This window comes from Sus scrofa, chromosome 6 (assembly GCF_054392235.1).
Source record: "Sus scrofa isolate SSC_HxYL_T2T_F1_AM1 chromosome 6, Sscrofa_HxYL_maternal_Yorkshire_Landrace_v2.0, whole genome shotgun sequence".
NCBI classification, from domain to species: Eukaryota; Metazoa; Chordata; class Mammalia; order Artiodactyla; family Suidae; genus Sus; species Sus scrofa.
The window spans coordinates 55291941-55318037 of NC_139388.1; the positions used below are offsets into that span (position 1 = coordinate 55291941).

Here is a 26097-nt window from a genome sequence, read left to right on the forward strand (position 1 = left end):
CACTGGGGAGCCATGGACAATCTGTGAGCGGAGGAGAGACAGGAGTAGGCTTGTAAGTCGGAAAGACACTCCCCCCCAGCCACCTGGAGGATGAACGCGATGAAACCGCAGAATCACAAGTGGCTTTCCTTTTTCGGAGGGCGGGAAGAACTTGCCCCTAAGTCGGAGAGAGGTGGTCCTGGACTCCTGGGGGCTCCAATGTCCTCCAGCTCTGGAGGGGAGGCCTGGTCTACAGCCACCGCTAGGTGGCGCCAGGACACCACCAGCCAGGTCTGAGCTCGCAAAAGGGAGTCAGGCCCACAATTGCCCCTGGGTCCCTGGAGCAAATCCCACAAACCCTTGGCCTCTGTGTCCCTCGGCCCTGGCCCCTCCAGCTCTGGAGCTTGCTAACGGTGACAGTTCAAGCATTTAGCTGCTGCTCAGACTCCGGGGACTCAGGAAAGAGCTGGCTGAGCTGCAGCAGACACTCTTATCTCTCATCACATTGGAAGCTCAGAGCGGCTAGCCACATTGGGGTCGTGGCTGGCGGGCGGGGCGGCTGAGGGGGATGAGGGGAATTCTTGCCGCCCCCCCCCCCCCAATCAGACTGGAGCTACCCGTCTCCTCCCTCAGATTAGAAACGCATCATCTCACACTTCGACGTGAGTCCTTCCTACCGCCCAGCACCAGACTGGAAATCCAGATTAGACGCCTGTTCTCCATCCGGGGAACCGGGATTTATCTCCCCCTCCCCATCTGAAAGTCCTGTCTCCCTCCGCAGATTCGGTGAGAGCTCCTTGTCGTTGCCATCGGGCTCCTCCTCTCCCCCATCAAACTGGGGAAACTTTGTCTCCCCCTCAGACACGAGGGGAAGGTTCCTTTGCCACTGCGGGTTCTTCTTGCTGCGGTGGAAGCAGCCACGCCTGTTTGACCGAGAGGGAAATGGGACACAGAGCAGCGAGGCCGCAGGCCCGGTCCCGCTGCGGGAGCTCCCCCTCTGCCCTCTTCTCCGCACCTGCCCTCTGCCCTCCGCGCCCTGGGTAACTCCCCTGGCATCGGGAGTAGGGGAATTTTGCCCGCCGGCCTCGGCACCGCTTGCCTGTCTTTTACTGGCGCGGGCGGCGGCCGTGGCCGGGGATAAAGTCCAAAGCTGGGCTTGGGGCTCCGGGGCCAGGAGGGAGGGAGGGAGGGGGAAGGAGTGGCGGCCTAACCCACCCGAGGACGCCCCCTCCCGCCCCGCCCCGAGGCTGGCCAGGAGAGTCAGGGATGGGCAGGGCCGCATCTCAGCCTCGCAGAGGGAGGTGGTGTGGGTTCAAATGTCCCCCACTGCAGTTCCCTGGAAATTTTGTGGCCTGTTTCCCCAGCTGTGAAAAGGGGCTGCCGCTTTGCATGCTTGTGCAGACTCGCTGAGTTCAGGCAGAACTCAGCCTTGGGACACTGGCTGATGGTGGCCCCAGAAGCAGCACGCCCCCCCCCCCGCCCCGCCCCGCCCCGCAATCCTCTTCATTCCTCCCCCAACTACCCTCCCCACCCAAGTCACCTGCTCTCTGGAGGCACAGCTGGTCCCCCTGCACAACCAAAGGGGTCTTTTTTAATTCTGACCCCTGCTCAGAGCTTGCTGTGGCTCCCCAGTGCTCTCGGGAGAAGCGCCGCAGCCCCTGGCCTGCTGGGCACTATGCAGCCTGACGCCTGCTCGTGTCCAGCCAGAGGGACTCTATTAAATCCTAATTCACATCATACCCCTGGAAGTTCCCATTGTGGCTCAGTAGTAACAAGCCCAACTAGGATCCATGAGGATGCAGGTTCGATCCCTGGCCTCGCTCAGTGGGTTAAGGGTCCAGCATTGCCATGAGCTGTGGTGTAGGTTGCAGACGTGGCTCAGATCTGGAGTTGCTGTGGCTGTGGTGTAGGCCGGCAGCTGTAGCTCCAATTTGACCCCTAGCCTGGGAGCTTCCATACACTGCAGTTGTGGCCCTAAAAAGCAAGCAAGCAAGCAAGAAGGAAAGAAGGAAAGAAGGAAGGAAGGAAGGAAGGAAGAAAGAAAGAAAGAAAGAAAGAAAGAAAGAAAGAAAGAAAGAAAGAAAGAAAGAAAGAAAGAAAGAAAGAAAGAAACTGATCATACCCCTCACATGGCTCCCATCTCCCTCCGAGTAAAAGTCGAAGTCCCCATAGCGACCCACCAGACCAGACCCATCTGTTCGACCCTCCCTCCCCCTCTCATCTCCCCACTCTTGCTTCCATCCTCCCCCTGCACACTCAGCCAGCCAGTGCCGTCCACCTCGGGGCCTTCGCACTTGCTGTTCCTCCACGTGGACTACTCTCCCCCAGATGTCGGCAGGGCTCCTTCTCTCCCCTCCTTCATATCTTTCCCCAGTGTCACTCCTTATAGGGGCCTCCAGATGATTTATAAAATCTTTAAACCTCTCCCCATCTCTCCCCCCAACCTTTTTTCTCCACAGCAAATACTTGACATCGGCTCTATTTCCCTTGTCTCACTGACCATCCGTCGGAGAGGCGAGACTCTGACTCCCCAAGGGCTGGAACTTATTTGTTCCCAACCAGAGCAAGGCCTGAAACACCTGCTGGTGGGGCAGATGGGTTGCCTGTTGTCTATCGTGACCCTGGACAACACTCACAAGTTTCAAAATCCAAAAAGCACAACTCGGGAGTGAGAAGGGGCTTATCCACCACGACCCCTGCCCGGCCCCTCCCCAGTCCCATTGCCGCCTCCCAGTTCCCGCTCTTATCTTACCCGTTTTAACCCAGAGGTAGTCTATACATGGACAGGAAAACATGTATAGCAGCGCCCGTGTGGGGCAGCGGAAATGAATCGGACTAGGAACCATGAGGTTGCTGGTTCGATCCCTGGCCTCGCTCAGTGGGTTAAGGATCCGGCATTGCCATGAGCTGTGGTGTAGGTTGCAGACGTGGCTCAGATCTGATGTTGCTGTGGCTGTGGTGTAGGCCAGAGGCTACAGCTGATTTGACCCCTAGCCTGGGACCCTCCATATGCCGTGGGTGTGGCCCTAAAAAGCAAATAAATAAATAAATGTATGCAGATCTTTCCAAAAATGGCAAACACCCTTACACCTCAGCCTCCTGTGCTTTCCTCCCAGACATACATCTAGGAGATCGCATCGCAGCACATCAGCCCAGAATTGCTTCCTCGTTCTTTTTTTTTTAAGCAACTGCATGCATGATGACCAAGGGGGAAAGAGCTTTTGTTGCAATCACTGTTTTCCAGGCGCGGGGTGGCTCGGTGGCCAAGAGTGCAGCCCCATCTCACAGAACAGGACTCACATGGAGGCGCTGCAACCACAAGCGCTGCCGGATCTGGTGTTGCAGTCGCCAACCAGAGCAGCCACTTTGGAAAAGAGTTTGCCAGTCTCCCCAGAGGTTAAATATGTATTTACCCAAGAGAAATGAAAGCCTAAGGTCACACAAGGCCCAGCACGCGCCTCTTTATAGCAGCTCTCTCTTCAGAACCACCAATAGCTGAAAAACAGCCCCCATGTTCCTCTGCTGGTCGACGGGGCAGGCGGGGGCGGGGGGTGGGGGGGTGGAGATGAAATGCAACAGGCTTCTGATGCATCTCACAGGCAGGAGTGAAAGAAGCTAGATTCAAAAGGCCTGTTAATTCATTTCAAAGACCTTCGGAAAAAGGCTGCTGGATAGTGACAGCAGTTCTGCGGTTGTGGGGGTGGGATGGGGGAGGGGGTGACCGCAGCGGGCCAGCGGGAGGGGTTTGGGGGGTAATGGCAACCATCTGCATTTAGATGCTGGTAGCAGCTACCCGGCTGTGTGTGTCACAAAGCTCACAGAACAGTACAGCCAAAAGAGTGCGTTTTACTCTAAGCAAAACAAAACAATTTTTCTGCCTTTTTAGGGTCGCATTCAGGACATATGGAGGTTCCCAGGCTAGGAGTCTAATCAGAGCTACAACTGCTGGCCTACACTACACCACAGCCACTGCAACACCAGATCCAAGCCGCGCCTGGAACCTACACTGCAGCTCATGGCAACGCTGGATCCTTAACCCACGGAGCAAGGCCAGGGATGGAAGCCGAGTCCTCATGGATACGAGTCAGATTTGTTTCTGCTGAGCCACAACGGGAACTCCTGTATGATCCCATTTCTATGATGTTCTGGAGAAGCAAAACTCTAGGCGTGAAAAACAAACCAGTGGCTGCCAGGTACTGGGGACAAAGGGAGGGTTGGGCTGCAAATGGGGCACAGGGTATTTTGGGGGAGACGGAAACGTTCGATATCAGAGTTCCCGTCATGGCTCAGCAGGTTAAGAACCCGACTAGCATCCATGAGGATGCAGGTTCAATCCCTGGCCTTGCTCAGTGGGTTTGGGATCCGGCATTGCCGTGAGCTGTGGTGTAGGTTGCAGATGCGGCTTGGATCTTGCATGGCTGTGGCTGTGGCGAAGGCCGGCAGCTGTAGCTCTGATTAGACCCCTAGCCTGGGAACCTCCATATGTCCTGAGTGCAGCCCTAAAAAGACAAAAAAAAAAAAAAAAGAAGAAGAAGAAAGAAAAAAGAAAAAAAAGAAAATGTTCTATATCTCGATTGTGATGTGATACATAATCTGTAAACTTTTATCTGAGCTCATCCCTCGTACACATCCTTCATATGTAAATTACATCTCAATAAGTTGATTTTAACAATCCTGGGAGTTCCTGCTGTGGTGCAGCAGGTTAAGGATCCAGTGTTGTCACCACAGCAACTTGGGTTGCTCCTGTGGTGCAGATTATATTCCTGGCCTGGGAATTTCCACATGCCATGGGTATGGCCAAATGAATAAATTAAATTAAATTAAATGGTTCCCATGTGGCTCAATGGGTTAAAACTTGACTAGTGTTTGAGAGGATGCAGGTTCGATCCTTGGCTTCACTCAGTGAGTTAAGGCTCTGGTGATGCCGTGAGCTACAGCATAGGTCTCAGATGCGGCTCAGATCTGGTGTTGCTGTGGCTGTGGTGTAGGCCAGTGGCTACAGCTCCGATTCAATCCCTAACCCAGGAACCTCCATATGCTGTAAGTGCGACCCTAAAAAGAAGGGAAAAAAATGAATTAACTAATTATGAAAATAAAATGAAAGTCCTGTCTCCCTCTGCCCTTCCCTGGCTGTGTGACCTTAAGCAGAGCCTCTAACCTCTCTGTGCTGCTGGTGAAGGAGGAGGGATTTAGGGAGAAGGTGGGTGCTGAGGTCTCAGGTCTCATGGTGGGTGCACAGGTACACAAGTGCGCATAACAAACATTTACACCACAAAAGAGAAGGGCTTTATGAGCTTTTAGGGTGGAAGTGGGAACAGACAGCTGAGCCACTGTCAAGGCTCCCATGTCTCAGGAGGGTGGGTCCTGGGCTGAGCACTGTCAGGCCTTACCTGAGTCCCTTTGAACCACTGGCCACCCCTTGTTGACCTAGAAAAGCCAGAGCCATCCCTGGGCCCCAGAGGGATGACATCAGGGAGGCGCAAATCAGAGCGTTGTTGAAAGTCTTTTCAATAGGCCCATGGGACTGACTAGGACCAGTTTCCTCAGGTCTCAGCTATTGTGGGCAGAGTGGGGGAATGCGCAGCCCCCCACCCCGTCTGCCCTCACGGCACACCTCACGTGTAGGGGAGATCAAGCTGCCCCCCACCCTTAACAGCGACGTCCCCGAATGGTTGGGGCTCAGGCTGGGGAATCCAGAGGGGACGCCACTGAGCCTAGGAAGAGAAATCAAGGTGGGCTTTCTGGAGGAAGGGCTGCCAGAGCTGAGCCCTGATATGTTTATCGAACACCTATGAACAGTGTGTGTGTGCCCTGGTCTAGATCTCGGTGGAAGAGACAAGAGACATCTTTTTTGAGGCTGAAGTGAACCGGGCCTGAGTGCAGGAGGGTGGGGGGAGAGGCCGCTGGTCAAAGCTGGGGAGTGGGAGGAGGGTGGGGGGGAGGTGGGAGACAAGGGGGGAAGGGGAGAAGGAGGTGGTACCTGGTTCAGGGCCTCCGTGGTGGGAGCCTGGACTTGCACTGCGCCCTGGGCAAGGCGGGGAGGGGGAGGGCAGGTGACCAGCATAAGTGGCCCTCAGGCCCACGTGGAGAAGCGGACACAAGTAAAGCGAGAAGACAGAAGCCTTTTTAGGTCCTGCCTGAGACCCTTCTGAGAGCTAGGAAGCCTCTGCCAGTGGGGCTTCCTCTTTTCTAAAATGTTCACATGGTGAGTCTGAGGTTTGCCAAAGATGCGTTTTTATTATTCTTGAGTTCCTAAGACTCTGTGACCTGATAATTCCTCATTCCTTAAGTTCCCCCCCCCTTTTTTTTTTTGGCTGCGCCCGTGGCACGCGGAACTTCCTCGGCCAGGGATCCAACCCACACCACAGCAGCGACCACAGCCACAGCAGTGACGACGCTGAATCACTTTGCTATACATCTGAAACTAATACAACATCGTACATCAATGATATTTCAATTTTAAAAATTTCAAAACCGTAGTGGTCTGATGTGTACTTATAGGGAGTAAAAGGAGAGCAATAAAAGCATAAAACGTTACCTTGAGGGGAGGGAAATTGTGATTTGAAAGAGGCCTGGAGGGGCTTCTGAAGAATTGGCAGAATCATTTCTGAATCTGTTCCATTTATAATAGATCATGAAATGGAACGTTCTGTCTTATGCAATTCCCACACTGAATTTCATAATTTAGAAATACATATTCCTTGAAAATGGGTGCAGCCACTATGGAAAAACGTATGGAGTTTCCTCAAAAAAATAAAAATAGAATCACCATATAGGCCAACAATCCCAGTCCTGGGCATAGATCTGGACAAAACTAATTCAAAAAAATACATGCACCCTTATGTTCATAGCAGTGCTATTCACAGTAGCCAAGACACGGAAACAACCTAAGTGTCCGTGAATAGAGGAGTAGATCAAGAAGATACGGTGTTGGGAGTTCCCATCGTGGCTCAGTGCTAAAGACACCTGACTAGTAGCCATGAGGACATGGTTCAATCCCCGGCCTTGCTCAGTGGGTTAAGACTTTGGCATCACCATGAGCCGTGGTGTAGATCAAAGACACAGCTCGGATCTGGCATTGCTGTGGCTGTGGTGTAGACTGGCAGCTACAGGTCCGATAGGACCCCTAGCCTGGGAACCTCCATATGCCAGAGGTGTGGCCCTAAAAAAGACAGAAAATATGGTATCTCTCTCTCTCTCTCTCTCTATCTATCTATCTCTATCTCTCTATCTCTCTATCTGCAATGGATTATTACTGAGCCGTAAAAAAGAATGAAATGATGCCATTTGCAGCAACAGGGATGGACCTAGGGATGACCATACTAAGTGAAGTCTGTCAGACAGAGAAGGACAAATACTATGTGATACCATTTACATGCGGCATCTAAAACATGACAAAAATGAACTTATCTAGGAGACAGAAACAACTCACAGACATAGAAAACAGACTTGTGGTTGCTAAGAGGGAGACGGTTGGATTGGGAGTTTGGGATTAACGGATGCAAACTATTATATATGGCATGGATATAACAACAAGATCCTGCTTTATAGCACAGGGAACTATATTCGATCTCCTCTTATAAACCATAATGGAAAAAATATGAAAAAGAATGTATTGTGTGTGTGTATCTATATCTATATCTATTTTTTGTCTTTTTTTTTTTTTTTTTTTTTTTTTTAGGGCTGCACCCATGGCATATAAAAGTTCCCAGGGCTAGGGCTACAGCTGCCAGCCTACCACCACAGCCACAGCAACACCAGATCTGAACTGTGTCTGCAACCTACACCACAGCTCACGGCAATGCCGGATCCTCAACCCACTGAGAGTGGCCAGGGATCGAACCTACATTTCATGGATGCCAATTGGTCTCGTTTCTGCTGCACCACAACGGGAACTCCTATATACATATATATCTGAGTTACTACTGTACAGCAGAAATTAACACCACACATTGTGAATCAATCATACTTTGGTAACATAAAAATTTTTAAAGAAATAGATACTCTTTTTAGTCCCACGATGCCATACCTCTCTATTCCTCAGAGGCCTTGGCTCTCCAGGGGGGAGGAGCGCCTGGAGGCAGCGGGGTGCGGGCGGAACCCACAAGAAGAGCACCTGGGATCTGAGACACTCCATACAATTCGATCTTCCCAGACGTGAGCAGAATGTTCCGGGACCGTGTGACCACCGGAAGCCGAAGTGACATAAGTTCAGGGGTGGCTAATGTCCTAAGGAGATGCCCCAAGCCCACCCCTGCGGAGCCTGACATGAAGAGCTCCCCTGGCCCCCACAGCTCAGCAGCCAGCCCCAACCCCACGGATGCCGGGCGCCAGCCACACGCTCTCAGGTGTGGATGCAGAGCCTGCCCAGGGTTGCGCAGCTGCGAGGCTGGAGGGCGCGGGCCTTTGCTCCCAGCTCGCAGCCTGATTCCACCGGGCGGGGTGGTGGAGACACGCCCGCTGGGTGCTCGATCTTGTGGGAAAGTGCGGCAGGGCAGAGCTGGCCCCAACTGGGACGGTGCTGGGGACAGGGGAGAGGAGACCACCGTGGCCCCGGCTCAAATGAGGAAGGGCCCGGGGTGACCTGGCTTTCCCAGGAGCCTGGGGGACTTTTGCATCTGTGTTTTTAAGCTTCGGTGGCTACAGGGGAGGTTGTGGCCTGGGGCTGGGGAGGCACCGGCTTCCAGGGAAAAAGCCAGCTTTTCAGGGATGGTGCTGTCCCTTCCTCTGAGCCGGGCTCTGTGCTCTTCGCTGGGAAAGTGGGCTTGGGAAGCGGGGCTCCCAGTTCCTTATGGGAGGGTCGTCCCGGCGCAGGGAGTGGCTAGGCTGATGAAGAAGGCAGGCTCCCGCTTCCTCCCGGGTAATGCTCAGCTTATACTTTAATACTGGGGACGAGACTTAATCTCATTAAGTGCTCCTAGTCAGATGGCGGGATCGAGCCTCCCAAGTCAGTGAGCTAGTCTGATGGAGGAGGCGGGACAGAGATGCACCCTGAGGAAGCTTTAGAGGTGGTGGAGGCATGCTTCGGGAAGCTCGAGCTTTCCTAGTCATCCTGGGAGGGGGGTGTCTGAGCCTCGTAGCGGAGGCGGCACCTCTCTGACATGTCTAACCTTCTGGGAAGTCGCCCTCACATTCTTGGGGAGAAACTCATCTGATGGCGGAGGAGGAGCCCTGTGCACACCTGCAAAGGAGCTCCTGCCCTGATGGAGAAAGTGTCCCCACCTGAGGGGCCAGTCTGGTGGTGGAGGCCTTCCTGCCACTTTCCAACAGCTCCAGTCTGATGAGGGAGGCACCTCCCCTTCCCCCAGCCCCCAGCCCCGCCCTCTTTCCCGCACATCCTCCCTCCCCGCGGGCTGCCAGAATGACCAGGGCGGCGGGCCCTGCTCCCGGCTCCCCGCCTCCACGGTGTATCCTAGACCCAGAGAACTTCTGCGGGAGGACAGGACGTGTTCCCAGCCCTGGGACTTCCCATTACTTGTCAGCCCCGGGCCTCACGGGAGTCAAATACGCCCGCCCTGCAGATTCCTGCTCACCTCCCACCCCTGACCTGGCCTCAGGCACAAGGGTGACACCACCTGGCTATTAAGCATCCAAAGAGCTGGGCTCCGTGGGGCTTCCCACACCTGACCTGCAGGTGCCCTACCCTGGGAGGGCGGGGTCCAGCCCCACTTTACAGACCAGGCTCATAGGGCAACACACTTGGCAGTGACCCCAGGGATGGAAATTGGCGGAGAGGAAGATAGACCCAGATTCCATTCGCCTCACTCTTTACAAAGGAAGGTGGGGTATCTGCGCCAGGCAACCATGCCCTGGGCGCTCCTGCTGACTCACCGGACCCTCTCAGCCATCATCCCCATGACTCAGAGGGGAAACCGAGCCCCAGAGAGATCAGATGCAGCTCCAAAGCCACTGGGGCAGAGGCAGTCCTCACACTCAGTTGTCTGACTCCATGGTTGCAGACGGGGTGTCCAGATGCTTAGCGTTGGGAGGGCAAAGGTTTGTGGAGAGCGGCCTGTGAGAAAGTGGGGGAGGAAGCAGGACTGGGGTAGGGGGACCACTAGGCCACGATGTCAGCCCAAGAGGGACCCCCTGAAACAAAGGCTGCCTGTTAGAGGAATTGCAGCACAGTGAGCAGAAATGACCGGATCCACTGACCCTGCCTGGCCCTGTCAATGGCCAGAGGCTGCAGACCCTGAAGGAGCCAACCTTTGGAGGCTGTCAGCCACCTGCATGGCTGGCAAATCCTTTCCTTTTTTTTTTTTTTTTTTTGCTTTTTAGGGTCACACCCACAGTATATGGAGGTTCTTGCTGAGACCTACACCACAGCTCATCGCAACGCCAGATCCTTAACCCACTGAGTGAGGCCAGGGATCAAACCTACATCCTCATGGTTCCTAGTCAGATTCGTTTCCTCTGCACCGTGACGGGAACTCCCACAAGTCCTTTCTTATAAGGGAATCCAAGCAAGGCACCTCTGTGGCAGCCCCCCCCAACACCATTCTCTCTATTAATAACAGCAACCACTTGACAACAACAGCTTCCATGTGCTGAGAGCTTCCTCCATGCTGGCGGGGGCAACAGCTGTTAACTCATTGGAGCCTCACAACAACCCTGCGAGGAATGCACTAGGTTTGCCCCCATTTTGTAGATGAGGAAACCAAGGCTCGGAGAGGGTAAGTCACTTGCCCAGGGTCACACAGCTCGTAAGCGGCCAAGCTGGGATATGAAACCAAACCCTTACATGGTGAGTCCCATTTACAGATAAGGACACTGAGGCCCAGTGCTACACTTTCTGACTGTCCACCATTGCCTTGCTGGTGATGACCCCTCTGCCCTTTACCTGACCTTCCCAGAGCCACCCCCACACCGCCAGAACTTCCCAGGGCAAATGCAGGTATCCCCGGACCCCTCCCACCGCAACATCCCTGTCAGATCAAAGCAGTGAATGGGGTAGGGGGAGGGCATCCAGTCCCAAAGCCTGCCTGGAGAGGGTGTTGCAATCCTCTGACTCAGCAGCGTGCGTGCAGACCCAGGGAGAAAGGGGAAGATTAAGTCTTGGCCCAGGCCCCAGGTAGGCTGATCCTGCCTGGTGCCAGGGATTCCAGCAGCTGCCAAGGCCCCAGGGTGGGGAGGAACCAGGAGGTGCAGGCCATGCTCCAGGAAGCTGGCCCGCATTCACCCCTGGGGGTGGGGTGGAGCCTCGGAGAGCAGAGCTGTCTGCAGGCCCAGGGTGGATTTCCAGCTCAGAACCCAGATGGGATACTGTGTGACCTTCGGCAAGTCCCTTCCCATCCAGGCCCGCTGCCATCTCTCTTTCCCTCTGTCCACACAATTCACTGGCTCTCTCTGAGTCTCTCTTATACCTAACTCAGTTTCCTCCTGCCACAATGCCAACTTCTGTCCACCTGCTCAACCCTCCCTGGCCTGCAAGCATTAGAAGAGCACTGTAGAAGGAGTTTCCCATTGTGGCTGATTGGGTTAAGAGCCTGACTAGTACCCAGGAGGACGAGGGTTCAAGCCCTGGCCCCGCTCAGTGGGTTAAGGATCTGGTGTTGCAGCGAGCTGTGGTGTAGTTGGCAGATGTGGCTCAGATCTGGTGTGGCTGTGGCTGTGGCTGTGGCTGTGGCATGGGCCGGCAGCCACTGCTCTGATTCAACCCCTAGCCTGGGAACTTCCATATCCTGCAGGTAGGGCCCTAAAAAGAAAAAAAAAAGAAGAAGAAGAAGGAGAAAAAGAAGAAGAGCACTGTAGGAGTTCCTGTTGTGGCGCAGCGGAAACGAGTCCAACTGGGAATCATGAGGTTGCGGGTTTGATCCCTGGCCTCGCTCAATGAGTCAGGGACTCGGTGTTGCTGTGGCTGTGGTGGAGGCTGGCAGCTGTAGCTCCAACTGGACCCCTAGCCTGGGAACCTCCATATGCTGTGGGTGTGGCCCTAAAAAACAAAAATAAAAAAGAAGAAGAGCACTGTATAAAGAGTGGAGACCCTTGGGCAGGCAACCTTGCCTCCCCTGTGCCCGAGTGAGTTTCCCCATCTAAACCGCCCCTCCCCAGGGAGTGTCTAGAATTAGAGCTGAGAGGGATGGCCTGCCGCCTCTGGGTCTAAAGACCACTCCTCCCAGTGCAGCAGTGCAGCAGCCAGGATGCTGGGGTCACAGAGACCCTGCTAAAAATGGTGACTCTCCCCCCACCCGCCCCTGTCTCTCACTGTGTGAGCCGAGGCAGTGATTTCACTCTTCTGTGCCCATTTCCTTCCCTGCAAAAGAGGGATTTTCACTGAATTTTTCTCACAAGGTATCAAGAGAATGAAGTGAGCCAGTTCCTAGTGGGAGCTCAGCCACAGTGAATGGGCCCCTTTCGTCTCATCTCTGGGTAAAAAGGGGTGTCCACAAAAAAGGACTGAGAGTTCCCATTGCAGCTCAGTGGGTTAAGAACCCAACTAGTATCACTGAGGACACAGGTTCGATCCCTGGCCTCGCTCAGTGGGTTAAGGATCTGGTGTTGCCGTGAACTGTGTTGTAGATTGCAGACGTGGCTAGGATCCAGCATTGCTGTGGCTGCGGTGTAGGCTGGCAGCTACAGCTCTGATTGGACCCCTAGCTTGGGAACCTCCATATGCCATGGGTGTGGCCCTAGAAAGAAAGAAAAAAAAAAAAAAAGAATGGATATCCTTCATTCATTCAGTTGTTCGTTCCACACCCCTGGTTTCACGTATGCGATTTGCACAGCAATCCTGGAATGCAGAAGCTGTTACCATTCCTGACCATAAAGTCACAATGAAGGCTCAGAGAGGAAAAGCCACCGATCCAAGGTCACACAGCTAGCACATGACAGAGCCAGGGCTCAAGCCCATGTCTCTGAGCCCAGCATGTTGAATCCAAATTTCCTCAATGAAATGAACCCTGCTGTTGACAATTTGGGTTAATTGATAACAACACTAAGTATTATGATGGTGATGGTTCCTCTGCCAGCTTATAACAGGAAGAATGGCTGTAATAGGAAGAATAACAGTAGCAGCCACATGGGAGCAGGCACTTTCAAGAGTTCAGAACCTATAGAATGGAAGCGTATTTTCTTGATTTAGTCTGTTTGATAAATGAGGAAGCTCAGGCTCCACAAAGTCAAGTCACTGCCTGCGAGTCACAAATTCATGAAAGCAGAGACAGGCCTTGTACCCAGGCCTCAGTCAGAAGCAAACAGGACAAGGCCCAGGAGCTATGCCAATAGGAACTTGGGGTCTGACCAGCCCAATCTTCTCCTCTTAGAAGGGGAAACTGAGGCCCCCAAGAGCAAGCAAGCTGTCCCATCCCCCAGCCTTCTAGTCTAGGATTCATTTCCCCCTTGGGACCTTGACCAGGCACACTCATGACCCTTCTCTCCCCAAGGAGAAATAGAAGCTGTAAGAGGCAGGGGAGGATCCGAGCAGGGACATGGGGTGGCCTGCGCAAGGGAAAGTGGTTAGACACCAAGCAGGACTTCCGGGCCTTCTCTGGGAAGTTTCTGGGACTCATCCAGGGGCGGCCCCTATGAGCAGCGGGGGGCCTCCAGAGCTCCTGGCCGAGAGAGGGGAGACCCTGGTCCTCCCCACTGAGGGCTTGGGGAGCAAGGGGGGGAAGGAGGGGGAGCCATCCTGGTTCCTCATCCTCCGTTCCCGACACTGGAGGGAGGCGGCTGTGGGAGCTGGGACTTTCCTGAGCAGCAGAAGATTCTGGGAAACTGGAGACAGCTGCGGGGCGGGGCGACGGCAGGCCTCCCTTCTCTTCCCTCCGCTCGGTCCCTGCCGCCGGTTCCCCAAGCAGGAGGCTCTTCCCTCTGCCGCCGGGAGGCCCCCCTCAAAGGGCTCCTCCCCCTCAGACCCCAGACCCTCTCCTCCAGTGTCCTCCCTCGGAATTTGCCTCCGCCCTCAGACTCTCCTCAGGTCTCCTCTCCCCTCGAACCCTTCTCCCCCCCCCCCACTCTTTTCTCCTCCCTCAGAGCCTCTGGCCCCACTCGGTCCTTCTCCGTCTCCTTCAGACCTTCGCGCAGACACTCGCCTCCTGCCTCTGACCATCTGCTTCTCTCTCAGACCCGGTTCCTCCTTCAGCTCCTCCTCCCTCAGAGCCTTAGGCCTCTTCCATCCTCAGCCTCAGAACCGCCTTCTCGCTGGGGCCCTCCAAGCCCGCTCTGGATGGAGCACACACGCCCCGCTCCCCAGGCCCGCCTGGGCCCAGAGCCCTTGTTCCATGCGCCACAAGGGACCCCGGGAGGGGGAGGACCTTGGGTTTCCTTCCAACCGTCCCTGTAGGGCCCTCATCTTGACAAGCCCCGCTGGTCCGGGCTCAGATGCCCCCTGCACGGTGGCGTGGTGCTCGGCGTCCCAGCCCTCCCGAGTGGAAAGTCACCAGAGGTGAGGCCCGGTGGGCAAGGACCGCAGCACCTAGACTTCCCAACCCAGTTAGTTGCCTCACCTCTTGGCTTGTAGCCCCCACAATCCCGAGGGCGGGCGGGGGGGGGAACACACCAGTCCCCTTTCCCAGAAGAGCAAACTAAGCCTCAAGAGACCCAGCGTCAGCAAGGGGTGGAAGTGGGACTTGAACCCAGGTCTTGCCCCCTGAGGCTCCCCCCCTCCGTTCCCCCCCCCCATTACAGGGGGCGGAGAGGGAGATCCAGAGAGGCAGAAAAAAAAAATCCCCCCCCCCATGGGGCCTCTGCCCACAGCAGCTCCTCGCATCCCGGTTAACCATCCACTGGGGTGGGGCCCCAGTCCTGGGCAAAGTCCCTTCCTGGGGACCAGGGCCCCACGCCCACTTTCAGGGTCCCAGAGACACTGCCAGGGAGACAGAGATGCCAACAGATAGGGAGGCAAAGAGACGGGGCGGGGCTGGAGACTGAGAGCGCAAGGCCAGGGATGGAGATGCAGAGACGGGGGCGGGCAGGGGGACACACAGAGACCCTGAGTGCCACCTGGGCCGAGCCGGGGTGCAGCACCCGCTCCCCCGCCCCTCTTCCACAAAGCCTCCCGCTCCGCCTCCGGTAACTCGGTGACCGGGACTCAACCCCGGCGACGGCCCCGCCTCCAGGGAAATCCGGGAAAGCCCCGGGCCGCTGGGGCCCCTCCCCGGGGCGGGGAGAGGGGCGGCAGGGGAGGGGACGCCGGGGAGGCCCGCCTCTGCCCCCCCCATCCTCCTCCGCGCCCTCCGCTCCTGCCTGCCTCTGAGTCATGCCCCCAACCCGCCTGGCCTGTTCCCCACCCGCCAACCCCGCCCGGGCTGGGAGGGGGACGTGGGGCAGAAGCGAGGGGGCCAGACTGCCCTCGCCTCCTGGGCCCCGGCTTTGGTCGCTGTGCCTCTGGTCTCGTGTCCCTGCGCCTCCCGCTATCTCCCCGTCTCTCTCTTCCTTGGTCTCTCACGCCCTCTCTGCCCCTCTGGCCACGTCTCTTTCTCACTGTACATCGAGGGTTCCCGGAGCACCCACCCTGTGCCCGGCGACTCCGGCCGGGTGCAGGGAGCCCGCGGAGAGAGGCACGTCGCTCAGCGTTTGCGCACAAGCCACCGCACGCCGCCCCCAGCGAAGTGCAGACCCGAGGCTGAGGAGGCACAGGGAGGAGGCTGAGATGGGGCAGGGCAGGCCAAGGGAGAGTGCCTGGGCGCCCGCCGAGAGTAGTCCCTGCCCCGGGTGCGTCTTTTCGCTCCCACAAAGGAGGAAACGGCTCAGAGAAGGGAAGTGCCTGGTCAAGGTCACCCAGCGAGGAAGTGGGAGTCAGGAATCGAACCTGCACCCTAGCAACCCCGGGGCCTCGGGGAGTTGTCTCCCTGGGGTGAGAGACTGAGAAGCAGACAGCGCTCCCGAGACGGAGATGGTGAGGGAGACAGAGAGACAGCAGGGCCAAGAGGGCGAGAGAAAGGACACGCAGAAGTAGAGACATCCACCCAGACCAGAGACTCGGGGAGAGACAGCTGGAGACTGAGCGTCACAGAGATAGAGACCTACAGGCAGAAAGACAAAAGCCCGCAGACGGAGACGGGGGCCCGCAGCCCGCAGCCGCAGGGGTGAGGACCCCGCCACCCCGACCCCGCCTCCTTCCCGCCTCCTTCCCGCCCCCGCCCCCGCCCCCCGCCCAGGCCCTGCTGCCCCGGGCGCCGCAGGGCCGGGAGGGGGCGGGCGCGGGGCGCGGCGCGGGCGGGGCGCTCCGCGGGCTGCACCGCGGGACGGCGGCAGCGGCGGCGGGTCCAGGAAACCCCTGGGGCGGACGGGTGGCCCCGGGGGGGCCGGGGGCGGGGAGGGCGGGCAGCCGGCACCGCCCGGGCCGACAAAAGTCCCTTCAGTTCAGCCGGCGGCAGGGGAAGTCCCGGCGCTCGGCGCAGCCACCCTCCCGTGCCGCCGAGCCCAGCCGCGCTCCGGCCGCCCGCTCGGCCGCCGTCCCCGGCGGCCCCATGCCCCGATGCCCCGCGGGGACCATGGACGAGGGGCCCGTGGACCTGCGCACCCGGCCCAAGGCCGGCGGACCCCCCGGCGCCGCGCTGCCGCTCCGCAAGCGCCCTCTGCGCCCGCCCTCCCCGGAGCCGGCCGCCCCCCGCGGGGCTGCGGGCCCCGCGGTCCCCTCGGATCCCCTCCGCGGTGGCTCCGACGCGCCGGCGGTGCCCGCGCCCCCCCACGGCCTGGCCCGGCCAGAGGCGGTTTACTACCCGGGTGAGTGGCTTTCTCGGGTCAAGGCCGGGTGGGGGCCGGGCAGGGCATAGGGTCACCGGAGCCAGGGCGCAGAGCTCGGACGTAATATTGTGGGCTTCGCTCAGGCAGCTGAGGGACGACGGAAGCCAAGGTGCCAAGGACACAGATAGGAGGTTCCTGGGGAGCTGGGGGCTCAGAGCCTGAGGTCCCAGGGGTACATATACGGGAGTTTCAGGGAGCAGTACCTTGGGACACAGATATGGGGGTTCTAGAAAGCTGGGTGCCAGATAGCCCTGAGGGATAGAGTCCAGGGCCTGAGTGCCATATACAGGGAGCCAGGAGACAGGGCCCAGCAGTACAGATATGGGGTCTCGGGGAATCAAGTCCCAGGAACACAGAATTATACACTCTTAAGGACCCAGATATCTAAGGTTATGAGGAATCAGCACTTGGACCCAAGAAGCTGGGGTTCTTGGCATCCAGATTTGTGGGGTCAAAGAGAGTGGGGGACCAGAGACTGGGCTTCTATGGAGACAGAGATTAAGGACCCCAGGATGTCAAAATCTCAGGAACCGAGATCTCTGGAGACAATGGGAATTAGGAGAGCCGAGGTGGAGCTCTGAGCACCCCAGGATCTGGGAGCACAAGGATCCAAGGAAACTGATCCAGACACCAGGTGTCCTCAGGAGCCAGGGAACTAGAGATCTGGGGCTCTGAGCACCCAGGTTATGGGTGCTTGCAAGTGATCTGTGTCTCCGATGGGATCACAAGGTCAGGTGTCTTTAGGGGGCTTGGGGACCAAGGAACCTAAGAATTGAGGGCAGGCCTGGGGAGTTCTGGGACTCAAGGATTTAGGGCCGGGAAGCAGAGCCATGGGGTCCCTGGGCAGAAGGCCTCAGGGTGGCAGGGCCTGATGTTGGACATATAAGGACAAGGAAATTTGAGGTTTCAAGAATGGGAGCCCCCAAGGCCCCTTCTCCGGATCCTGTCTCCATCCTTGATCTCCAGGAGCCAGCAGCCCTGCCCACAGCTGTGCCCACCTCCCGATTTCCGAGTGACCCCCTCCCAGAGCTGCAGAGACCCCATGGCTAGGGCCTCCCATGGCTGGGCCCAGTTTCTGTACCTTCCACCCCCTCAGGATACAGCCCTTCAAGCTGTGCAGCAGGAGGCCTGCCACTGCCTTCCGCCCTTTCCCATTCCCTGGGTGAGAACCTGGGCCTCAGTTTTCCCCATCTGTGCAATGGGTGGATATGGATTTGCCTGCCACCATGGTCCCTTCCAACAGCTTGATGTGAACACTTCTGGCACACTCCCTCACCCCTCCTGAGCCACCCCCTCCTCAGATTCTGTGCACACCCACTCCACACGGTGCACCCAGTGCCTCATCCTTACTTGTCTCTGCCACAAATTCACTCCACAAACAGGCCCTGGGGTCCCCCTGCTGGGTGATGCTGGGGGGGTCAGTCCTTAAGGAACTCTTTGCTCAGAAGGAAATGGGAGTCAGGCAGAAGTAAAGATAAGTGACAGTGAGAGTGACCAGGCTTGGGGTCTCAGTGGGGGGGGGGAGCTGCGGGAGCCCAGAGGAGGGATGTGGTGGGCAGTTTGTCCTGGGCCTTGAGGACTCAGATGCAAAAGGGACTTGGGAAAAAGGGCAGGTGACACAGGAAGGAAGGTCTGGAGTGGGAGGTGGCTTGAGGGTCCGTGGGCTTGGCCCCATGCATGTCCTTTCTTCACCCAGGACCTTTGCTGCCCCTGTACCCCACCCCAACCATGGGCTCTCCCTTTCCTCTGCTGAACCTGCCTACACCCCTGTACCCCATGGTGTGCTCCATGGAACACCCCCTGTCGGCTGACATCGCCGTGGCCACCCGTGCGGATGAGGATGGAGACACGTGAGTGAGGGGCTGTGTTAATGGATTAATGGAGGAGTAGGGGGTGCAGGGGCCAACCTTCCACCCACTGCAGCCACTGCAGCACAGGGGCGCACAGGGTGGGCTTCCCACTTAACCTTGACCGGAGTCAGAATCCTGTCTCCGCCGCTGTCTGTGTGACTTTGAGCGAGACCCTTTCCCTCTCTGAGCCTCAGTTTCCTCCTCTAAAAAATGGGCCCCCTGACAGCACTTACCTCCCGGGACTGTTTTTGGAGCAATGGGCTTTAAATTTTTAAAAATCAAAATCCAAAGATGAGAAAGAAGGCATTTCTTTGACTTCTTACGTAAAGTATACATGCTAACTCCTAGTACTGAACTTGGCAGATCGTTAAGTGTTCAGTAAGTATTAGTTAATGCTGTTACTATTATTACCACTTTACCTTAAGCCCGGCACACGCATGCGCACGCACATACACACTTGACATAAAAATTGCGCAGAACAAAGCAATGCTCTTAGGACATGGAATCTACCCATTCTAGTCTATTCTAGACTAGTCTGCCGTCGTTTCCTGGTCGTACCCTACGAAAGTAATCTGACAGTCTCTTGAGTTGATGTCACAGATTCCATGGTTTTGTCACCCGAAGTTTGAAGGACATGCCTCTGAGCTGCCTGAAGCTGCTGAGAAATCCTGCGTGGGAGCGTTTAGTCCCAGGCCTAGCACAGAGCAAGCACTCAGTACACTTGACCACCATGATTTTTCTTATTCTGGTGACCTCAGTTTGAATCCCAGCTGGCTCCTTTCTCACCCTTTTCTGCCTCAATTTCTCCCTGTAAACCCAGGGACCAAATGCATATGACAGCCTCCGAAGGCAGAAATGAAACGATTTGTATAAAGCCATGATCTGGGCATAGGACTGGGAACCCACGTGGGCGTGGGATGAACAGGCTGGTTTCTGCAAAGAAAAGGGGGGGCCTCCACCCCTGGCCCCTAGGTGACTTCACATCTCTGAGACTCAGTTTGCCTATCTGGAAATTGGGGCTCGTAATAGCACCTATGACAATTAGGATTCAGTGCAGTGACCTACATACCTACAGCACATAAAACAGGCACAGGCACACAGTAGGTCTTTGTGCCAACAGAGCTCCCTGGATGGTAGTGGGCCATCCTTGTGAGCTCAAGCAGGAGAAAGTGCCTGAAACACATATAAAGGGCTCGCTAAAGCTAGTTCCCTCCCCCTCTGGGCGCCTCTGGGGTCATCCGCGAAATAGGTTTAATTTGTGTCTGTCCCCTGGGGTTGTTTGCAGCCTGTGAAACCTGGGTGCACAAGGCGACCTGGCACGCCAGTCTCCAGCCCCACGCCCCAGCCGCCCAGCCCCGAGCTCCCCCCTCTCCCCCAAAGCAAACACTTCTGCCTCAGCTGCCTGTTGGGGGAAATCCCTTCCCGCAGAACTTGACCGCAGCACAGCTGCTCTGCCTCCCCCCACGTCAGCACCCGTCACTCACTGGCAGCCTCCCCCTCCCGGCGCTCCCTCTAACCTTAACCCCTTCCGCTGGGGCCCGAGACTTTACCGGAATGGGCAGCAGGCGGCGGGCCTGGCGGGGGCGGGGGCGGGGGACACGCTAGGTCCCCAAAAGCAGCCACGCTAAGGTTGGGAGGCAGGACTTACAGGGATGCGAGGGAGGAAGCCCCTCAGGGCATCTGGACATCCCAGACCTCAGGCACTGGGGAGCTGGAAATCTGGGTCTCCAAGAGAGGGGCGACTCGTTCTGAAACCCAGAGAGCAGAGGGTCCTGCATGCCTTGACCCCAGAGCCGGGAAGGAGCCGGGGGCAGGGCGGCGTGGGGATTTAGAACTCGGAGGGAATGGGGCAGTTCGCATGCGCAAAGAGTTGGGGCCCAAGAGATTTTAGGGGTGCGTGCCAGGAGCCGGGGGATAGGGACCCCGCTGCAGTCTGAGCCCTGAAGGGTGGGTTTCTAGCGGGGCCCCCTGGCTGGAGGACTTGGGGTCCTAACCGCCCTCCCCGCCCCGGGATAACTAGATCGCTGTGGGTTGGGCTCCACCCCTTTAGAGGATGGAAGTTGGGGGTGCCGGGGTAGATCCCCAGCGGAACAGGCTTCCCTCCCCCGGGAGCAGGAAGCGGAGCCCCGCCCAGCAGACCTGTTACTGGAAGTCCGAGGGCTGGGCCGCCCCTCCCGTCCCCACTTCCTCCAGCCCCGCCCCACCCCCTGCGGCCCGCGCGTTTATGGGAACTCAGGCCTGGACGGTTTCTCTGAAATCATTCTCTCCTTCTGCCCTCACTTAACCCCGCCCGCCCCGAAGGGGACCCAGGCCGGCTGTCCTGGGAGATACGGCGTGGAAGGGAGCCCTTCTCAGGCACCCCCCCCACCCCCGGCCCGGATCCCACACCACCCCACCCCCGCAAGATGTATTTTTAAACTTGGCTTTCACGGATCAGGATCCAGATTCAACATTTAACCTGCACCATCTGCTCCTGGGAGATAGGCCTTCTGGTGGGCTACCCATACCGAGGAGAAACTCCAGGCGCTGATGGGCCATGTGACTTTGCCCTAGCGGCACTGCTAGAGAGATTTGCAATCCAATTTGCAATCCTGGCCAGTTTAGCCCCCACAAAGCCCCAGGACCTCAGGATTTCTCTGTCTCGGGCACCTAGGGTGCTGAATTCGAGATTCGAGATGCAGAGGAGAACTAAGAGGGAACTCTTAGCCAGGCCCTGGTTTGTCAGCAAGGGTGGTGGGCGAGGCGGAAGTTGCCCCAGCAAATGGACTGTAAAGAGAGATTGTGGGGCCTCTGTAACTTCAGTCAGCTTCATGCCCTCCCTACCCCGTATGGCCATCCCAGATTGCCCTCAGATGGCTTCCAGGTTGGGGCCCTGGGGAAGCAGGCAGGAAGTTTATTGGAAAGTGTTCTCCAGATCAATGCTGGTCGGGGGTGGAGGAAGTAGGATTGGGCGGAGAGAGAAGTTGAGCCTGCTGCATAGTTTCAACAGGGCCTCAGCCGGCCCACAGGGAATGTGGCAGCTGGAGTGGCCCTCGGAATTGGGGCAGAAGGCTGGGCCTTCTATGCCCACACCAACCAGTCACTGGATGACATTGGGTGGCATCTATGCACCCCATGCCCGAGACCTGGGCAAGCCAGCAGCTCTTTTCAGCAGAGGGTAATTCCCAGAGAGAGCCTGGAGCTGACAGCCTTCCCAGAAGCTGAGGGGATGTGTCCTTCTGTCCAGGAGGGGGGATCTGGGTTGAGCAGCCCAGCCTCCCAACCAGTGTCCCCACCCCAGATCATCCCACCTCCCTTCTGGGCAAAACTTCCTCCATGTTAATACCTTGGGGTTGGAGGCTGAACGTGGAGCCCTTGATGGTGTCGTGTTCCTCCCCACCCATTTCACAGATGAGAAAACTGGCCCAGAGTAGGGTGGGAATGTGGTCACCCGCTTCAAGGATAGCCAGGGGTCGCTGAGACGGACTCATTTATTCAGTGCGTGCTTGTGGAGCACGTGGTCAGCACCAGCTGCCCTCCTGGGCACTGGGTAGTGATGGAAGCAGACACAACACTCGGCCTTGGCGGAGCTGACATTCTATGGGGGAGACTCAGACAGGAAACAAGTAAACTGCACAATGTCAGGTGATGTGGAGGAAAATAAAGTCAGGGGAAGGGGAGGGGGCGGCTGCCGTACCATTTTAGCAGAGACGCAAATGAGGATAGCTGGCCTCACAGATATGGGAGGGAGAGACTCTTCCAGGCAGAGGGAGCAGCCACTGCAAAAGCCCTAGGAGGCGAGCATGCTTGGTACGTTTGAGGAACAGCAAGGAGGCTAGTGGCCAGAGCCGAGTGAGAGGGGACGGCGATGAGGTCAAAAGGAATTGAAGAGAGGAAACAAAATCGCTTCGGGGCCTGTGGGCCATAGTGAGGACTCTGGCCTATACTCTGAGGGTTCTGAGCAGAAAGGGGGCATGACCGGACTTACATCCTTCTAGGAGTTCCCAGTGTGGTGCAGTGCGTTAAGGATCTGGTGTTGCTGCAGCTGCAGTGTAGGTCAGAGCTGTGGCTTGCGCTCGATCCCTGGCCCAGGAACTTCCATACGTATGCTGCCAAGAAAAGAAATAATAATAATAAATAAAAACATCCCGCTAGCTGCCCTGTGGGGGGCAGAGAGCAGGGCAGGGTGGATGCTGGGAGGTCAGTGAGGAGGGAGAGGATAATGACTGAACCAGGATGGAGGGAGTAGGGAGTGGGGAGCAGGAACTCCTGGAGTATCTTGCACATTTTGGATTTAGCACTGCTAAGAGTATTGGAGCAGATGTGACCAGCCCCTAATGCCTGTGACCTCCCCCCCACCCCAGGCCACTCCACATTGCAGTAGTGCAGGGCAATCTGCCAGCGGTACATCGGCTAGTCAGCCTCTTCCACCACGGCGGCCGCGAGCTGGATATCTACAACAACCTCCGGCAGGTGAGCCCGGGGGCCTGGATCTGTTGGAAGAGGGGGCTAGGGACCTGGACTCCTGGATCCTAGAGGAAGAGCTGGGGCCCCTGACTCTTGAATCTGAGGGAGGAGGCGCTCCAGATTTCTGGTACCTGAGTAAGACCAGAGCTGAGGGAGGTAGGACGCAGACGCACCGCAGGGCACGGTTCCCTCACAGTCTCTGTTCCCCAGACACCGCTACACCTGGCTGTGATAACCACTTTGCCCTCTGTGGTCCGGCTCCTGGTGATGGCCGGGGCCAGCCCCATGGCACTGGACCGCCACGGCCAGACGGCAGCCCACCTGGCGTGCGAGCACCGCAGCCCGGCCTGCCTGCGGGCGCTGCTGGACAGCGCGGCCGGGGGCACCATGGACCTGGAGGCCCGAAACTACGACGGTGAGTACCTACCCAGGCGCAAGGGGCTGTCTGGCAGGACCTGGGGTCCTCCTGAGGCTGCAAAGCCCCAGGCCCAGGTTTACCTGAGTCTCCCCTCTCCTTCAGGGCTCACTGCCCTGCACGTGGCAGTGAACACCGAGTGCCACGAAGCCGTGCTGCTCTTGCTTGAGCACGGCGCAGACATCGACGCGGTGGTGAGCGCGCTAGGGCCAGGGGTGGGGCCGAGAGAATCTGGGATGGGCGGGCCCACAGGGCGGGGCTTGGGGGGGCGCCCGAATGGGTGGGGTGGGGCTTGAAGTATCTAAGGGGATGGAGATGCTGGACTTAGCGGCTGGGACAACAGCTGCTGGCTGTTTGGAGGCGCTCAAAACCTTCCCCCCTTGCCGCAGGACATTAAGAGCGGCCGCTCCCCACTCATCCACGCCGTGGAAAACAACAGCCTTAGCATGGTGCAGCTGCTGCTGCAGGTGCGTACAGCCCCTGCCCATGATCTCTCGCCCACCCCTTCCTCTGGCACCAACAGGCTGTCGCCCCATCCCTGCCACCAACCCCGCCTTCCACTCTGACCCTTCCTTCTAGGCCTCGTTCTGTGAACCCCATGACCTCACACACGCGCACCCTGAACTTATCCAGGGCCTTTGGTCCAGGCCCCGCCCACCGAGAGTCTTGCTGACCCCGCCTTCCGGCTTTGGCCCTGGCCCCGCGCTATCCTTCCGCTCCGACTCCGTCCACGATCAGGCCCAGACCCTGGACCCTTCCCTTCTCTGGCTCGGTCCCTACTTTGGCTGGGGTTGCCGAGTCCAATTCTAGTTCATTCAGCGCCGAGCCCCTCCCCCCCGCCCCCAATTCCCGCTCCGTTCGGCCCTTTGGTTCCAGCTTCCACCCCGTCCCCAAGACGAGGATCTGGCCCCGCCCCCTCCCCGGCGGCGGGGGTCCTGACCCTCCCCGCCCTGTCCGCAGCACGGCGCCAACGTGAACGCGCAGATGTACTCCGGCAGCTCCGCTCTGCACTCGGCGTCGGGCCGCGGGCTCCTCCCGCTCGTGCGCACGCTGGTCCGCAGCGGCGCGGACAGCGGCCTCAAGAACTGCCACAACGACACGCCGCTCATGGTGGCGCGCAGCCGGCGGGTGAGGGTGCGGGTTGGTCGGGGCGGGGGGGCGGATGTCTGGTCCCGAGCGCCGGTCGGCGTGGATGTGACGGCTGAGTGAGCACGTGTGCGCGTCTGTGCCAGGGCGTGGAGGCGAGCGGGTGAGCCCGAGTGCGTGGGTGTGAGTTTTAGACTGCAGAGACTGAGGCTCAAAGACAGGAAGTGACTTGCCCTTGCCCCCCCCAACACACCGAGAAAGAGGCAGGGCTCCCAGCGCCAGGAGACCGGGGAGAGGGGGAGAGAGGCAGGGCGGTGGGGGCAGAGGTGGCTTGGCGGTGATTCCCCCCCCCTTCGTCCTCCAGGTCATCGACATCCTGAGGGGGAAGGCTACACGGCCTGCTCCTGCATCCCAGCCGGAGCCCTCCCCCGACCGGAGCGCCACCACCTCCCCTGAGAGCGGCAGCCGCCTGAGCTCCAACGGTGAGAAACCAGCTCCCAGCCTCCAGCCCCCCAGCCCCCTCCGCCCTCAGAACCCAGGAGTGGGGGGCCCCCAGCCCCCTTCTCCCTGAAGCCAGCCTCCCACTGCCCTCACCCATCCTCTGGCTTTTCTTCCCACAGGTCTTCTGTCGGCATCACCACCCTCCTCGCCCTCCCAGTCTCCCCCCAAGGACACCCCTGGATTCTCCATGGCTCCCCCCAGTTTCTTCCTTCCTCCCTCATCTCCACCTACCTTCCTGCCCTTTGCCAGGGTCCTGCGGGCCCCTGGCCGGCCGGTGCCCCCCTCCCCAGCTCCAGGAGGCAGCTGAGTGGGATGGGGGGGGCAGATCTCGGACTCATGAGGGGGGACCCTGCTGCCCTGTGGGGTCAGCCCTCCTGCAAACTGTGAAGATCTCACTCTGCCTCCCCCCGCCCCAATCTTCTGGACCAGGATTTGCACAGAGGCACAGTAACTTCCCCCTCTTCTCAGCACGAATACTCCCCCAGCTGGTCCCCTCACCCAGCCCAGGACTCTTACCCCTCTTATTCTCAGGCACCCGTCTTCCGGTCTCCCGGCCCCAACCGGCCGGCCGTTCCTTTCCTCCTCCTCTCCCAGAGCCGGTGGAACCAAGGAGTCCCGGCCCTCTGCTCTACCCAGATCCATGAGGAGGGAGAGCCAGGCTGTAGCCAGGCACTAATAACATGTAAATTATTAGGCATTTTGGTCGGATTTCTTTTGTAATAAACTATTTTTGTACCATATCCCTGGCTTGGCTGGCCCACTGGCCCTCTTTTTTTTTTTTTTTTTTTTGCTTCAGCTTTCTCTTCCTCGAATACCTCTTTCATGCCCTCTAATTTTTTCTTTTTTTTCTCTTTTCTTTTTTTCTTTCTTTCTTTTTTTTTTTTTTTTTTTTTTTTTTGCCTTTTTAGGGCCAAACCCACGGCACATGGAGGTTTCCAGGCTAGGGGTCGAATCGGAGCTACAGCCACAGCAACACCAGATCCGAGCCACGTCTGCGACCCACACCACAGCTCATAGCAATGACCTACAGCACAGCTCACGGCAACGCCGGGTCCTTAACCCACTGAGCAAGACCAGGGATTGAATCTGCGTCCTCATGGATACTGGTCAGATTTGTTTCCACTGTGCCCCCAT

At 57.8% G+C, this 26097-nt stretch overlaps 1 protein-coding gene and 1 long non-coding RNA gene across 7 annotated transcripts in view; one reads left to right on the forward strand and one right to left on the reverse strand.

Moving 5' to 3' along the window:
* Positions 1-6776: 6776 nt before the first annotated feature.
* The window catches only part of LOC146402386 (uncharacterized), a 30477-nt gene continuing 11156 nt past the window's right edge, over positions 6777-26097 (reverse strand). The window contains exons 3-4 of one of the 3 annotated variants that reach the window (XR_014806336.1): positions 7785-9991; positions 6777-7060 (exon numbers count right to left, since the gene is read on the reverse strand). This is a non-coding gene — a long non-coding RNA (uncharacterized LOC146402386). Of the gene's footprint in view, positions 7061-7615; positions 9992-25650; positions 25904-26097 lie in introns of those variants that run through there. The other 2 variants (XR_014806335.1, XR_014806334.1) reach the window with 2 other exon arrangements.
* On the forward strand, positions 15240-25703 carry BCL3 (BCL3 transcription coactivator). Of its 4 annotated transcripts, none has more exons than XM_084958494.1 (9): positions 15240-16004; positions 18362-18515; positions 22859-22967; positions 23172-23376; positions 23482-23570; positions 23766-23843; positions 24337-24504; positions 24827-24944; positions 25083-25703. In XM_084958494.1, the coding sequence occupies exons 2-9, from the start codon at positions 18394-18396 to the stop codon at positions 25268-25270; spliced, it is 1077 nt and encodes a 358-aa protein (XP_084814620.1). In that variant the 5' UTR covers positions 15240-16004; positions 18362-18393; the 3' UTR covers positions 25271-25703.

Coding starts and splice junctions, on each gene's coding strand:
- BCL3 (XM_084958493.1), top strand. CDS start 16,389: ATGCCCCGATGCCCCGCGGGGACCATGGACGAGGGGCCCGTGGACCTG. Junction 18,516..22,858: donor GCGGATGAGGATGGAGACAC/GTGAGTGAGGGG, acceptor CCCCCACCCCAG/GCCACTCCACATTGCAGTAG. Junction 23,377..23,481: donor GGAGGCCCGAAACTACGACG/GTGAGTACCTAC, acceptor CCTCTCCTTCAG/GGCTCACTGCCCTGCACGTG.